Below are 16,509 nucleotides of genomic sequence, written 5' to 3' on the forward strand. Positions count from 1 at the left end.
GTAGGTGTCTCTTTGTCTCTTTCCCACTCTCTCCCACCCTCTCAATTTCTGTTCTAAAAAAAAAAGTTGTATGCGAGGCCGGGTGGTGGTGCACCTGGTTGAACGCACATGTTGCAATGCGCAAGGACCCAGGTTCGAGCCCCCGGTCCCCACCTGCAGGGGGAAAGCTTTGAGAGTGGTGAAGCAGGGTTATAGGTGTCTTTCTGTCTCTTTCCCTGTCTCCCCCTCCCTTTCGATTTCTGACTGTCTCTATCCAATAAATAAAGATAATAAATAATATTTTTAAAAGTCGTATGTAAAAAAGATATCATGTAAATTTGAATCTGCAAAGGATGTGAGGGTAGTAGAAGGTGTAGTCAAATTAGCAGAAATGTGCGACAAGGGATGCAGGTAGCTGTCTTCTGCATTGCATTTTAATTTTAAAAAAAAATTTTAATATTTATTTCCTTTTGTTGCCCTTATTGTTTTATTGTTGTAGTTATTATTGTTTATTGTGGTTATTATTGTATTAGTATTGTTTTATTGTTGTTATTGATGTCGTCATTGTTGGATAGGACAGAGAAATGGAGAGAGGAGGGGAAGACAGAGAAGGGGAGAGAAAGACACCTGCAGATCTGCGTGCCTGTGAAGTGGTTCCCCTGCAGGTGGGGAGCTGGGGCTCGAACCAGGATCTTTATGCTGGTCCTTGTGCTTTGCGCCACGTGCACTTAACCTGCTGCACTACCGCCGGACTCCCTGCATTTTAATTTTCTTTTTTTTTAATTTATTTTATTTATTTTTTCCCTTTTGTTGCCCTTGTTGTTTTATTGTTGTAGTTATTATTGTTGTTGTTGTTGTTGGATAGGACAGAGAGAAATGGAGAGAGGGAGGGGAAGACAGAGAGGAGGAGAAAAAGACAGACACCTGCAGACCTGCTTCACCGCCTGTGAAGCGACTCCCCTGCAAGTGGGGAGCCGGGGTTCGAACCGGGATCCTTATGCCGGTCTTTGTGCTTTGCGCCACCTGCGCTTAACCCGCTGCGCTACAGCCCGACTCCCGCATTTTAATTTTCAATGTTTTCCTTTTCATAGTGAAATTTCTTTTGAAAAGTTACTTTATTGTGAAAGTAGTGTGTGTATGTGTGTGTGTGTGTGTATAATGCCAGGGAAGGAACCGAGGGTCTCATACTTTATGATGTCACTGCTGAGCAACCTGCCTGGGCTGGTTTTTTGTTCTTTACTTTACAGTCAGGAGAGAGGGAAAAACAAGACACCATAGGCAGCTGGAAAGATAGTGTAATAAATTGTGTTAAAAAAAAAAAAGAAGACAGAAAGAAAGAAAAAATGGGGTCGGGTGCTGGAGCACTTGGTTGAGCAGACGTCACAAACATGTTACAATGTGCAAGGACCTGGGTTCGAGCCCCCAGTCTCCACCTGTAGTGAGGGAAAGCTTTGCAAGTGGTGAAGCAGTGTTGCAGGTGTCTCTGTACACTCTTCCCTCTCAATTTTTGGCGGTCTCTATCAATAAATAAAGATAATACAAAACTGTATATTAAAGAAAAAAAAAAACTTTCATGCCTGGAGCACTAAAGGGTTCAATCCCCAGCACCACCATCAGCCAGAGCTGAGCAATGTTCTGGTCTAAAGAAGATGAATGTACACCTCTAAAGCCAAAATACTAATAATGCTTGTAATCCAAATGCAACAAAAATCCAAATGCAGCATTGAAACAAGCACAGGTAACGTCCGTACCACACCTAGGCTGCACATCTAAGCTTCGGCTACGGCTGTCACCACTAGGGTTTCTACGTGGAACTCAATGGCCGCTTGAAGGGCCCGGGGACCCCCAGGAAGCCCCGAGAGCCACCTCTCGCGCGTGCACTCAGCCCTTCGGCCAGACCCGCCCCACGCCAAGCGATCGCAGAGAAGAGCCCCGGAGCCCGCTGGGCCGGTGCTGGCCGCCAGGCTCACCTGAGGATCATAGAGAACCACGGAACAAGAAGTGCCGAAGGCCAGAAGTCCTCCGGGCCCCGAGCTCCAGCTCAGAGCTCCCCGCACCCGGTTGGGGCAGCAAAACACGTGAGAAGTCTCCAGCGATGGAGCCACCATGTTGCCGGCTAGTCAGCAGCCCAAACCTTGACGCGCACTTCCGGCCCGGGAGCGGAAGTGCTCTAGACGCAGCTCCCCGCTCTCCGGGTTCCGGAGTCGGCTGGAGTGGCCCCACCGCGGTCTCCGCCTCCTTCACGCCCCCAGGCCCGGCCGAGTGGTCCTCCCCGCCTGGCGCCAGGGGGCCTCTATTTCTATTCTTCAGGACCGAGGCCTAGCGCATCAACCCCATCTCGGTCCCAGGAACCAAGACGCGATCGGAGTAGCTCAGGACCCTCCAGAAAAATCTACAGCACATGTGCTGGGGTGTGTGTGTGTGGGGGGGGTAACATCAGGAGCACCCCGCTAACCCCCAAGGCCCCATTTCCAACAGCGGGGCCCCTAGGCGAGAGGGCACTGAACCTCTGGGTGGCGCAAGTGCGCTGAGAGGTTAGGGAAAGCACCCCCCCAAAAAAAGAGAAAAAAATTGGTGTGGACGCGCTCAGTCGGCCTGGGCCTCCATCCGCTGTTCTCTGTCAGCTGGCACGCGCCCCGTGGACGGCGTCCGGGCTGCACTGCGCATGTGCGGGAGTCCCGGCCGGCGGGGGCGGTGGTTCCCGGCAGCGCGCGGCGCGCGGCGCTAATTGGTGATTGTCCTCGGACTCGGGGGGGTGGGGGGGCGACGGCTCACGCTACCCGGCTGCCCGGTGGCTGCGCCGCGGACCCGACGGACGACAGCCGAGCTGGTAAGAGCGTCGCTTCTGCGCTCCCCGTCGAGGCTTCGGGAGGGAGCAGCACGACCGGTTCGGAGCTGTCCCTACGCGCACGCGGGGCAGCGATGTCGAGAAGAGGGGCGGCTCCCTAGGCCCGCGGGAGGGCAACGGTGGGGGGCGCCCCGCAGATCCTGCCCGCGGCGCCCCACTGTTTGGGGCCGGGGTGTGTGCACACGGGATCCAGCGAGGGCTGGCTGCGAGGAAACGGCCTGGACAGCTCAGCTCGGAAAGAAGGTGCGGTCGTGGTGGGAACCCCTTTCGGGGCGCCAACTGTGCGCCCCGCGCCCCAGTCTCCTGTTCTCTCCGCTCGGCCCGAGCTCGAGGTCTTTGTCCTCAGCTTTCTTTTTCCCTCCATCACACGCAGACTCGCCGGGAAGAGTAGCCACCGCCCTGAGCATCCTCCGGAGAGGAAAGGCGGACGCCCGCCCCCTCCCCACCCTCCGCCAGGCCGCCACCTGCCGACCGCCGCCCCGCCCCGCCCCGCCCCGCCGCGCTCGCTTGTTTCCCGGCGCTGCAGCTGCCCCCTGACAGGTTTTCGGGAGCCCGCCCGGCCCCGCCGAGCTCGGAAGCCGCCGTTCCCCATTGTGATGGGTAGCCGTCGTGCAGCGCCGGGACTTGCCGGACTTGCTTCCAGCGGCTTCCTAGCTTACCCCGCGGAAGTAGTCAAACCGCTTTTCCCCGACCTATAGCTCGTTTATGCTTCAGGAGTCCCAAAATCTGACCTTGAAACTTGGCACAAGGCAGAAGTGTGTGATCACAGTTGCCGTAGATCGTCCCTGCCGGGTGTCTGTGGGGCCCCGAGATACATGGATTGTATGTTGTTGTTTTTTCTTTGCTTAACTAAATTCTGCTTTGTCAAGGTTTTAACTAGGTTCCACACTTCTCTTCTCATAGAGGTCTTTGATTCCAAACACGATCGAGTGAGTGAATAGCCGAGACAGAAAAGTTTTCACAGCGTTACAGCAGTGCGTGGACATCATGGCTCTCGAGAAAGCGTGACAGGCCAGTGCAGTTGCTCATGGGAGCTGGCACCGGGGCACCCTGAGCAAAGCCTTCGGCTCTCAGGTCTGAGCTATTCACTTCCACTTTCCTCATCCCTTGTGCTACAGTGTTGTTCTGTTTCTTTCTCTCTCTCCCTCTTGTCTTTATTTTTTAATATTTTTTATTTATTTTTATTGTTGGATAAAGACAAAAAAAATTGAGAGGGAAGGGGGAGATAGGCAGAGAGACACACCTCCAGCCCCACTCATGAAGCTTTTCTCCTGCAGGTGGGGACCAGGGACTTGAACCTGGATCCTTGGCACTGCAGTATTGTACTTTATACAAAAAAAAAAAAAAAAAAAAAACATACAAAATCAATATAGAACTTTTCTCCATTCCCACTCCTCAAAAGATACCCATTCTGCCTGTCTTGTAACTCAGGATTATTTTCTATGTATACTCAATTAGATGTGTACTTTAACCACACAGTGGGACACTAAAAAATATTTTCAAGAACAAGGACCGGGGTTAGGATCCTGGTCGAGCCCCAGCTCCTCACCTGCAGGGAGGAGGGTAGCTTTGCAAGCTGTGAAGCAGGTGTCTATCTTTCTCTCCCGGTCCTCCCCTCCTCTCTCCATTTCTCGGTTCCTATCCAACAACATCATCAATAACAACAATAACTACAGTAAAAAAAAAACAAGGGCAACAAAAGGGAATAAATAACTATTAAAAATATTTTCCATGTCAGTATATATAGTCACTTTATTGTATTATTATTAATTTAATTAAGGTGTTTTTTGTTTTGTTTTTTTTAACCAGAGCACTCTTCAGCTCTGGCTTATGGTGGTGCAGGGGATTGAACCTGGGGCTTTGGAGCCTCAGGCATGAGTCTCTTTGCATAACCATCATGCTATTTCTCCTGCCCCCATCCTTTTATTAATTTTTTTTTACTTGTTAATAAGACAGGAGGGGGCCAGGTGGTAGTGTACCTAGTAAATTATTCTAAGATTTCAGATATTTTATAGTAGAATGTATGGGACTTTTTTTAAGGTTTTATGAAATAATGATAATGGAGTTAGCTGGGGTTTGTTTTGTTTTGAATCATTGTTTTCAACTCAATAGAAAGCTAATAGAGAGCCAGACAGTGGCATACCCGGTTAAGCACATATATCACCATGTGCAAGGACCTGGGTTGAGCCCCCCTCCCCACCTGCAGTGCAGCAGATCTGCAGGTGTTTATCTTTCTTTCTCCCTCCCTACCTCCCCACCTCCCCTCTCAATTTCTCCCTGTCCTGTAAAATAAAAATAGAAAGAAAAAAAAAAATGGCTGCCAGGAGCACTGAGCCCAGCCATACCCTGGAGGCAGTTAAAAAAAAAAAAAAAAAAGGAGGAAGGGAAGTTGCCAATATGGCTGTGGCCACATGGATCTCACTAGTCTGAATTCCTGCTGATTTTATAATGCAATTACAGAGTTTCTTGGGCACTAAACTGTTCTACAGTTACTTCTTGTTTTTTAACAATAGTATGAAGTATAAGATTCTAGTTCTACATATTTTCACAGTACCTAGCACTGCTGTCTTGACTTAATTTTTTTTTCAGATGAAGGCAAAAAAATTTTTTTGTTTGTTCTAGGAAGGTGCAATGGCGAGGAGTTTGTCTCTGATCTTGACCGTGACATTTGCCTTGTCAGTCACAAATCCGCATTGTGAAGTAGAATCAGCAACAACTCTCCCTCAGACCACTGAGAAAACCAGTCCAAACTGGGACTCCAACATTAATGTAGACCTAGCAGTTACTGCACAGCAACATCACATACAGCTGCTTTTCCACCGCTATGGAGAAAATAACTCTTTGTCAGTGGAAGGGTTCAGAAAACTACTTGAGAACATAGGCATTGATAAGATTAAAAGGATTCATATACACCATGACCACGAGCATCACTCTGACCACGAGCATCACTCCCACCATAATCATGCTGCTTCCAGTGGAAATAATCGGAAAGCTCTCTGCCCTGACCATGACTCTGACAGCTCAGTTAAAGATTCAAAAAATAGCCAAGGGAAAGGATCTCACAGATCAGAGCACGCCAACAGTAGGAGGAATGTGTTAATCAAGGATGCTGGTAAGGGGACCTCAGTGGCGTATAACACTGTCTCTGAAGGAACTCACTTTCTGGAGACAGTTGAAACTCTGAATCCCGGAAAGCCTCTCCCTAAAGATATGAGCAGTTCCACTCTGCCCAGTGTCACCGAAAAAAACCGGGTGACTCGACTGGCTAATAGGAAGACAAATGAATCTATGAGTGAACCCCAGAAAAGTTTTCTGTACTCCAGAAACACAAATGAAAATACCCAAGAGGTAAGATGAATGCCTTTCACTACTTCAGTAAATATGCTTGCTTATCTGTCTTGCTTTTGCTGTTCTGTATTTCATTTGAAGAATTAAAAAAAGAAAAAAAGATGGTGAACTTACTGAAAAGAGAAAGTCTAGGACCTGTGAAGTAGCTCATTTGCATAGTGAGTTGCTGGACCATGTGCACGACCCGGTTTTGAGCCAGGCCCCCAGCTCATTGAAGGAAGCTTTGTTGCTGTTGTCTCTCTGTCTCTTCCTCTCCCTCTCCTTCCTTCCTCTTTCTTTCACTGTCTCTGTCAGAAGAAAAAGGAATGTCAGGGTTGGGTGGTGCTGCACCCAGTTGAATACACATGTTACAGTGTACAAGGATCCAAGTTCAAGTCCCTGGTCCCCTGATCCCCACCTGCAGAGGGAAAGCTTTGAGAGTGGTGAAGGAGTGTTACAGGTATCTCTGTGTCTATCTAACCATTTCTTTCTTTTGTTCTTTCTTTTTTTTTTTTTCTTACCAGAGTACTGCTCAGCTCTGGTTTATGGTGGTGCAGAGAACTGAACCTGTGACCTTGGAGCCAGGCATGAGAGTCTCTTTGCATAACCATTACACTCCTTTCCTTCTCGAATTCTGGCTGTCTCTACCCAATAAAGCTAATTAAAAAAAAGAAAATTTAAATATCATTTAAAAAAAAAGAAAAGGGAATGTCTCCTGCTTGTGCAAGGTACTTAGCTCACTGTCCCCCTATTAATTTTGTAGACAATTGTGGTCCAGGAAATGGTGCAGTGAATAAGGCATTGGACTCGCAATCATGAGGTCCTGAGTTCAGTTCCCCGGCAGCACATGTACCAGAGTGATATCTGGTTCTTTCTCTCCTATCTTTCTCATAAATAAATAAAATCTTAAAAAGAAAAAAAAATCTTTGTAAGCAATACTGATACAAAATTTCTGAAAGTTCTTTAGTGAGAATAGTGCTGCCTCTTAAAGTAAATTTAAAATAAATCTGGAGAGCCTATATTAAGATTATCTTTGGAGACAGTCCTTAAAGGTAAATATTAATAAGGGATAGAAAATAGGAGGGCAAGGAAGATAGCACAATGGTTATGCAAACAGACTCTCTTGGCTGAGAGTTCTCAGGTTCTATCTCCCACACCACTAAGAGCCAGAGCTGAACAGTGCTTTGGTATAAAAATTAAATAGAAAGTTGAGGGCTGGGTAGACAGCATAACAATTATGCAAAGAGACTGTCCTACCTGAGGTTTCAGAGGTCCTAGTTTCAATCCCCAGCACTACCATAAGCCAAAGCTGAGCAGTGCTCTGGTAAAAATAAAATTAAGGGAGTCAGGCAGTAGCTCAGCAGGTTGAGTGCAAGCCATGCAAAGTGAAAGGACCAGCGGAAAGATCCCGGTTTGAGCCCCCGGTACCCCACATGCACAGACAGTGAAGCAGGTTGCAGGTGTCTATTTTTCTCTCCCCCCATCTTCCCCTCCTCTCTCCATTTCTCTCTGTCCTAACAACGACGACATCAATAACTACAACAACAATAAAAAAACAAGGGCAACAAAAGGGAAATAAATAACAGAATTAAATTAAAATTGAGAAAGAGAGATTGAGACAGTGGGAATTAGAATGTGTTTTAAGGAGCTAGGTGGTATCACACCTGATTTAGTGCACACATTACATTGCACAATTACAGGTTCAATGTCCTGGTCCCCCACCTTCAGGGGGAAAGCTTCACAAGAGGTGAAGCAGGGCTGTAGGTGTCTCTCTTTATCTCTCCCTCTCTATCTCTCCTACTCCTCTCAATTTCTCTGTCTCTAATAATAAATAAATAAAATAATTACAAAAAGAAGAATATGTGTTTAGGAGGTGGTGTGGCTAAAGGTGCTGAAAAAACAAGCAGTGCTACCTCCTTGGCAGAGGGTTCTTACTGTCTTGAGTGATTCTGTTGGAACAGCTACCATGAAGAGTGTTCTGGACAAATGAAAAATCTGAGCACTAAGCATCTGAGCTGTGTTTCTGTTTTTTGTTTGTTTGTTTGTTTTCTGAACTATGCTTCTGGATTTCTTGCCTTGGATGAGAAATATTAAGTATAGGGAATTATGGGGGTCGGGCAGTATTGCAACAGGTTAAGTGCAGGTGGTGAAAAGCATAAGGATCCTGGTTCGAGCCCCCAGCTCTCCACCTGCAGGGGAGTCGCTTCACAGGTGGTGAAGCAAGTCTACAAGTGTCTATCTTTCTCTCCCCCTCTCTCTGTCTTCCCCTCCTCTCTCCATTTTTCTCTGTCCTGTCCAATAATGACGACATCAACAACAATAATTACAAGGGCAACAAAAGGGAAAATAAATAATAAAAAAAAGTTTAAAGGATAGAGTCTTAGTTTTGTATTAACAAGCAAAACTTTTGTTTGTTTGTTTAAAATCAGAACACTGTGGTCTGGGAGGTGGTGCAATGGCTAAGGCACTAGACTGTCAAGCATGACGTCCTGAGTTCGAACCCCGGCAGCACATATACCAGAGTGATGGCTGGTTCTTTCTCTCCTATTTTTCTCATGAATAAATAAATAAATAAATTATTTTTTAAAAAAAGAAAACAGAACACTGCTCAGCTCTGGTTTATAGTGGTTTGGATCCTCAGGCATGAGAGTCTCTTTGCATAACCATTATACTATCTACCCCTGCCCCAATAAGCAGAACTTAAGTGCTTCATTCAAACCATCAATGGACTGTACTAATTTTCCTACTAATGGTTATCCCTACTGTGACACCAGTGAAAATGTTTGTTCTGAGTACTATTGGCCAAGAATTGTGAGTTTAAAATAACTTTATAGGCATTAGCTCATCTACAGTGGAGGACTTAGTGTGCCCTGTGGCTCCTAGTTCAACCCCCACAAACACATATTCAGGAGTGTTACTTTAACTTCTCTGTCTCTCTCTCAAATGAACGCTCATGAAATTTCAAAAATCTCCCCATCTGCAGGAGGGTCGCCTCACAAGCAGTGAAGCATGTCTGCAAGTGTCTATCTTTCTCTCCCCCCTCTGTCTTCCCTCTGCAGGTGTCTATCTTTCTCTCCCCCTCTCAGTCTTCCCCTCCTCTCTCAGTCCTATCCAACAATGACAACAACAATAATAATAGCAACAACAATAAATAAGGGCAACAAAAGGGAGAAAAATAGCCTCCAAGAGCAGTGGATTCATAGTGCAGGCACTGAGCCCAGCAATGACCCTGGAGGAAAAAAAAAATCAAAAATCTTTTCAGAAACGAAATAGAATCACTTTGCAAAATATGGAAAATAGAGGGGCTGGATGGTGGCGCAGCAGGTTAAGTGTACATGGTGCAAAGCGCAAGGACTGGCCTAAGGATCCCGGTTTGAGCCCCTGGTTCCCCACCTGCAGGAAGTTGCTTTACATGCGGTGAAGCAGGTCTGCAGGTGTCTTTCTCTCCCCCTCTCTGCCTTCCCCTGCTCTCTCCATTTCTCTCTGTCATATCCAATAATAATAAACAATAAGGGCAACAAAAGAGAAAAAAATAGCCTCCAAGAGCAGTGGATTCGTAGTGCAAGCATGGAGCCCCAGCAATAACCCTGGAAGCAATATATATATATGGAAAATAGATATGACCACTGATTTCAAAGGAAGATGGGGAATTTAGGTTACCCAAAGGAGATTCTCTTCAAACTAAGTGTGCCATCTAATTAAATTGTTGAAACTACTGCTTGCCAGTACAGACTTGTTCTGTTAAGCAGTTTTGCCCTCCTCAAAAGTAATCTACATAATTTCATACTACCTCATTATAGAGCATTATCTTGTCAGGTATGCAGACAGAACTGAACTAAGTTTTGCAAGTACAATCACTGCTGGGAGAATGATGTGTCCTGGGCTTGTTTAGACGTGATAGGATAGCGTTAGTACTGGAACAAATCACTCCTCAATCTCTAATGAGCCCTACCTTGAAGTTAAAGCTTATTTCCTTAATAATTTAATGCAGTGAGTTAGCAGGCTTGTTAGTGTCCATTTAACCCTAAGCTTACTCCACTTGAGGCCTTTTCCCTCACTGACCCATTGGTACAACTACTTCTTCCCAAGATAGGTAGAAAATCAGGACCACCTTTATGACACACTATCTCCAGTAGCTTGAGGCAAGTTTAAAACTTGCTTTAATCTGCTTTAATGAAAAACAAATCACTTCAATAAAGAATATTGTGTCATCAGATAGCCTTTTGGGATTCTCTGCTCTGAATGTGTGTTGGTGATTTCACTGCTTTGTTTCCTCCAGTGCTTCAATGCATCAAAGCTGATTACATCTCACGGTATGGGCACCCAGATTCTGCTGAATACAGAAGAGTTCAACTTTCTCTGCCCAGCCATCATCAATCAAATTGATGCTAGATCCTGTCTGGTTCATACAACAAGTGAAAAGAAAGCTGACATCCCACCAAAGACCTACTCTTTACAAATAGGTAGAGTTGCTTTTTTTTTTTTTAATCTAAAGAGAAAAAACTTCTAATAAATACTTTTATCTTGTACTTTACCTTCTATTTATAGCAACCTATTTGGGGTCAGGCAGTGGTGCACTAGATTGAGTGCATGTTACAGTACACACAGACCTGGTTTCAAGCCCTTGGTCCCACCTGCAGGGTGATCCCACTACTTCATGAATGGTGAAGCAGTACTGCAGTGTCCTTCTTCTGTCTCCCTCCCTATTGGTCTCTCCCCTCTCTATTTCTCTCTGTGCATAGTCAATAAATACATAAATAAGATAAAGAAGCTTATCTACTTTTCAGCATAATTCCAAATATATCATCTTCTTGCTCTCTGCCTTGGATGTGAAGAAGCAGATATTTTAGCTTTATTCCTTTAAAAAAGAAATGAAGAAAGAAAATGAAACTTGTTTGAGATTACTGCATAGGAAGGTTTTTTTTCCCCTCTCATATTTATTTTCCCTTTTGTTGCCCTTGTTTTTTTATTGTTGTTGTAGTTATTATTGTTGTTGTTGGATAGGACAGAGAGAAATGGAGAGAAGAGGGAAGACAGAGAGGGGGAGAGAAAGATAGACCTCTGCAGACCTGCTTCACCGCCTGTGAAGCGACTTCCCTGCAGGTGGGGAGCTGGTGGCTCAAGCCAGGATCCTTATGCAGGTCCTTGCACTTCACGCCCCATGTTTTTTTTTGTTTGTTTGTTTGTTTGCCTCCAGGCTTATCACTGGGCTCAGTGCCCACAGTATTAATCCACTGCTCCTGGTGACCATTTTTCATGTTTATTGGATAGGACAGAGAGAAATTGAGAGAGGAGATGGGGAAAATAGAGAGGGGGAGAGAAAGATAGACATCTGCAGATATGCTTTACTATTTGTGAGACGTCCTTCCTGCAGGTGGGGAACCAGGGATTAGAATCAGGATCCTTGCTCTAGTCTTTGTGTTTCATACTATATATGTATAAGCAGGTGAGCCACCACCCAACCACTATCCCCCACAGGAAGTATTAGGGTCATTTGAATTTTAGTCTTTTTTGTTTCACACTGAATTGGAAGAAAATCAAAGCCCTCTCCTGTTTGTGAGCCTAATTCTGTGATAGTCATTAATTGAAGTAGAATAAGCTCTGCTGTAGTGTAGAAATGCACTGCTCAGAATCTAGAGCAAACAAGTAATTGCTCTAGGCAGGGAAGATATCTTTTTTTATATATTTATTTATTTATTTCCATTTGTTGCCCTTGTTGTTTTATTATTGTAGTTATTTTGTTGTCATCGTTGTTGGATTGGACAGAGAGAAATGGAGAGAGGAGGGGAAGACAGAGGGGGAAAGATAGACACCTGCAGACCTGCTTCACCACCTATGAAGGGAATCCCATGCAGGTGGGGAGGGTAGATATCTTAATGGTTGTGGTTTTTACTTTCTGTTTTATTGGCTAGGACAGAAAGAAATTGAGATAGAGAATGAGAGAAATATAGACACCTGCATACCTGCTTTATGACTTGTAAAGTACCTACCTGTAGGTGGGGAGCAAGGGCTTGAACCTGGGTCCATGGTAATATGTGCACGTTCACCCTAATGCTCTACTGCCCGGCTCACTAGACAGGCTTTTTATCAGGAAAGTTTTGTTAGATTGTTCATGTGAGGGAGCAACAGGTTTTCTTGGTGATCACTGTTACTACAGTCCTAGTCCACCGAGTTTGTATTTCTATACCTTTCCTCCTTTTACAGATTGCTTAAGTCTACTTGAAAATTGCTTATTTAAAAATGTATCAGTTGTATGACTTTTCTTTTACTCTGTTCGACAGCCTGGGTCGGTGGCTTCATAGCCATTTCCATCATCAGCTTCCTGTCTTTGCTGGGTGTCATCTTAGTGCCTCTCATGAATCGGGTGTTTTTCAAATTTCTCCTAAGTTTCCTTGTGGCATTGGCTGTTGGGACATTGAGTGGTGATGCTTTTTTACACCTCCTCCCGCATGTAAGTACAGTGATTTTATGACATTAGTGTGTTTGTTCTCCAGCAGTCAGGATCAACACACTCACACAGGGTTTATAATGGATTTCTTTGTACTGATTTATTTATAAAAGTGTTACCCAGGGCCAAGGTTTGCTGTTCACCACTTGAAAGCCGAGTATTTGTGAGTAGAAAATAGTTTTGTCAGGAGGCTAATAATTCTGAGACTCCTCTGTCTCCAAATCTAGCTCAAGCATGAGCTAGGCTTTTAAAAAAAAAAAAATCTATTTTTTGGTGAGAAAAGAAAAGCATCACTGGCACTTGCTATGCCAAGAGTTGAACTCAGGAACTCATGCTTACAGGTCAGATGCTCTACCCTCTGCACCACATCCCATGTCACAAATATTGAGCTTTCTTTTTTTTTTTTTTTAAGATTTACTTATGAGAGAGAAAAAAAAGAGACGAGACATCAACCCGAAGTGGGGGGGGGGGGACAAAATTTGATGTAGAGGAAGGGATTTTAAACTATATTTGGCAGTTTAAGGCTGTGTTTTTGTGTTAGATCTTACTATATGTTCATTAGGTTTTTTAGTTTTTGTTTTGTTTTAATGTCTTGACACTAATGTGATTGCTGGAGTTGGTGCCTGGTCAAGAAATCTGCTGCTTCTAGCAGCCTTATTTTTTTAATATTTATTTATTTTCCCTTTTGTTGCCCATGTTTTTTTAATGCTGTAGTTATTATTGTTGTTGTTATTGATGTCGTCATTGTTGGATAGGACAAAGAGAAATAGAGAGAGATGGGGAATACAGAGGGGGAGAGAAAGACACCTGCCAACCTGCTTCACCACTTGTGAAGCCACTCCTCTGCAGGTAGATCCTTAGGCCAGTCCTTGTGCTTTGCACCACCTGCACTTAACCCACTGTGCTACCGCCCGACCCATTCTGGTACATGTGCTGCCGAGGATAGAACTCAGGACCTCATTCTTAGGAATCCAGTGTTTTGTCTACTGCACCCCCCTCCTGGATTATGATACTCTGGTTCTGTTTCTATCTTTCTCATAAATTAAGAAATCTTAAATTTAGAAAAAAAAATATGACATCCACCCAAGAAACCTGTTTCTCATCATAGTTTACTATTTGTGTATATTCTAAGATCTATATTATGTCATGAGTAGATTCTTAAGTAAGACAAGTTTGTTAAAGTATCTTTAAAATTCCTACTAGATGGGCCTAGAGAAATAGCTTATCTGGGCAGTAGACTGCTCTGCCATGCGTGCAAGCCTGGTTTGAGCCCAACCCCCACTGCACTGAAGGAAGCTCTTTCACTTTCTATTTCTGAAGCAAAGATAAGTAAATAAACAAATAATAAGTCCATCCCTAGAGCACTGCATACCTCATCATGTTCCATGTGGTAGTGAAAGAAAAAGTACTTTTTTTTTAAATTTATTTCTTTATTGGGGAATTAATGTTTTATATTCAACAGTAAATACAACAGTTTGTACATGCATAACATTCCCCAGATTCCCATTTAACAATACAACCCCCACTATGTCATTCATCATCTTTCATGGACCTGTATTCTCCCCACCCACCCAACCACCCCAGAGTCTTTTACTTTGGTGTAATACGCCAATTCCATTTCAGGTTCGACTTGTGTTTTCTTTCCTAATCTTGTTTTTCAACTTCGGCCTGAGAGTGAGATCATCCTATATTCAAGAAAAAGTACTTTGTTTTTTTTTAATTTTTTCAGTATTTATTCATTTATTTATTTTCCTTTTTGTTGCCCTTGTTTTATTCTTGTAGTTATTACTGTTGTTCTTATTGATGTCGTTGTTGTTGGATAGGACAGAGAGAAATGGAGAGAGATGGGGAAGACAGAGAGGGGGAGAGAAAGACAGACACCTGCTGACCTGCTTCACCGCCTGTGAAGCAACTCCACTGTAGGTGGGGAGCCAGAGGCTCAAACCGGGATCCTTATGCCGGTCTTTGCGCTCTGCGTCTCATGTGCTTTACCCGCCACGCTACTGCCCTACTCCCGAAAAAGTATTTTCTTCTGATGAGTTACCTAGCCTCCAGATGGCAGTTGTTTCAGGGTATCTGATGCACAAACCAGTGCAGGCTGATTGTACCCTGCAGTACAACGACCCTATCCCCATCCTCACCTCTGTGAGTAAACCTCATATCCTGGACCTCACATACCTGCTGAGACTACTGCATAGATTGGCATGTTTCAAGCATATTAACCTCATAATTTGGGCTTTTTTTTTTTTTTACAGGGGCTGCCCCAGTCTGCATTCCCACCAGCAGTGGAGCAGTCCCCTTTCCCTACAACCTCGCCAACACCTGTCCTTTCCCAGCTTTTTTTTTTTTTTCTGATTTTTTTTGGGGGGGGAATTAATGTTTTACATTCAACAGTAAGTACAATAGTTTGTACATGCATAACATTCCCCAGTTTCCCATATAACAATACAACCCCTACTAGGTCCTCTGAATCCTTCTTGGACCTGTAATCTCCCCACCCACCCCCACCCCAGAGTCTTTTACTTTGGTGCAATACGCCAGTTCCATTTCAGGTTCGACTTGTGTTTTCTTTTCTGATCTTGTTTTTCAACTTCTGCCTGAGAGTAAGATTATCCCATATTCATCCTTCTGTTTCTGACTTATTTCACTTAACATGATTTTTTTCAAGGTCCATCCAAGATTGGCTGAAAACAGTGAAGTCACCATTTTTAACAGCTGAGTAGTATTCCATTGTGTATATATACCACAACTTGCTCAGCCACTCATCTGTTGTTGGACATCTGGGTAGCTTCCAGGTTTTGGATATTACAAATTGTGGGGCCAAGAACATATGTGTACAGAGATCTTTTTGGATGGATATGTTGGGTTCCTTAGGATATATCCCCAGGAGAGGAATTGCAGGATCCTAGGGTAGGTCCATTTCTAGCCTTCTGAGAGTTCTCCAGACTGTTCTCCACAGAGGTTGGACCAATTGACATTCCCACCAGCAGTGTAGGAGGGTTCCTTTGACCCCACACCCTCTCCAGCATTTGCTGCTGTTACCTTTTCTGATGTATGACATTCTCACAGGAGTGAAGTGATATCTCTTTGTTCTCTTGATTTGCATTTCTCTGACAATCAGAGACTTGGAGCATTTTTTCATGTGTCTCTCGGCCTTTTGGATCTCTTCTGTGGTGAATATTCTGTCCAAGTCCTCCCCCCATTTTTGGATGGGGTTATTTGTTGTCTTGTTGTTGAGTCTGGCAAGCTCTTTATATATGTTGGTTATTAAACTCTTGTCTGATGTATGGCATGTAAAGATCCTCTCCCTTTCTGTGAGGGGTCTCTTGGTTTGGGTAGTAGTTTCTTTTGCTGTGAAGAAGCTTTTTACTTTGATGTAGTCCCATAGGTTTATACTTGCCTTAGTCTTCTTTGTAATTTGTTTCATTTCATTGAAGATGTCTTTAAATTATGCGGAAAAGAGTCCTGCCAATATTTTCTTCTAAGTATCTGATAGTTTGTGGTCTAACATCCAAGTCCTTGATCCACTTTTAATTTACTTTTGTATTTGGTGAAATACAGTGGTTCAGTTTCATTCTTCTGCATGTTTCAACCCATTGTTTCCAACACCATTTGTTGAAGAGACTCTGCTTTCCCCATTGAATAGTCTGGGCCCCTTAGTCAAAGATTAGATGTCCATAGGTGTGGGGGTCTCTCTCTCTTTTTTTAATCTTATGTGAAACTTATATGTAATAAAATTAAATGTTTTAAACATATATATGTGGATGTATATATACATGTGTATGTACACACAAACAAGCCTATCTGTTTTATTTTGGTTTTGTTTGGATAGAATCAGAGATAATGCTAGAGGGAAATGGGAGAAAGAGACCGTCGTTAGCACCCCTGGGTGAGTGCTCATACTACA

At 44.0% G+C, this 16,509-nt stretch overlaps 2 protein-coding genes across 7 annotated transcripts in view; one reads left to right on the top strand and one right to left on the bottom strand.

Annotated features, from left to right (window-relative positions):
- ELP2 (elongator acetyltransferase complex subunit 2) overlaps positions 1–2,226 on the bottom strand; it is a 59,779-nt gene extending 57,553 nt beyond the window's left edge. Inside the window, exon 1 of the mRNA XM_007538548.3 lies at positions 1,950–2,226. Within this exon, the coding sequence (XP_007538610.1) occupies positions 1,950–2,087 (138 nt within the window). The 5' untranslated portion in view covers positions 2,088–2,226. The remainder of the gene's footprint in view (positions 1–1,949) is intronic.
- Positions 2,227–2,249: 23 nt separating this feature from the next.
- Positions 2,250–16,509, top strand: part of SLC39A6 (solute carrier family 39 member 6) — a 35,418-nt gene continuing 21,158 nt past the window's right edge. For 2 of the 6 annotated variants that reach the window (XM_016195005.2, XM_016195006.2), the window contains exons 1-5: positions 2,450–2,809; positions 3,697–3,901; positions 5,450–6,175; positions 10,434–10,617; positions 12,436–12,605. In XM_016195005.2, the coding sequence (XP_016050491.1) occupies positions 5,459–6,175; positions 10,434–10,617; positions 12,436–12,605 (1,071 nt within the window). In that variant the 5' untranslated portion in view covers positions 2,450–2,809; positions 3,697–3,901; positions 5,450–5,458. Of the gene's footprint in view, positions 2,391–2,446; positions 2,810–2,938; positions 3,071–3,696; positions 3,902–5,449; positions 6,176–10,433; positions 10,618–12,435; positions 12,606–16,509 lie in introns of those variants that run through there. The other 4 variants (XM_060173704.1, XM_060173706.1, XM_060173703.1 and 1 more) reach the window with 4 other exon arrangements.

The sequence above is a fragment of the Erinaceus europaeus genome, chromosome 15 (genome assembly GCF_950295315.1).
Source record: "Erinaceus europaeus chromosome 15, mEriEur2.1, whole genome shotgun sequence".
Classification (NCBI taxonomy): domain Eukaryota; kingdom Metazoa; phylum Chordata; class Mammalia; order Eulipotyphla; family Erinaceidae; genus Erinaceus; species Erinaceus europaeus.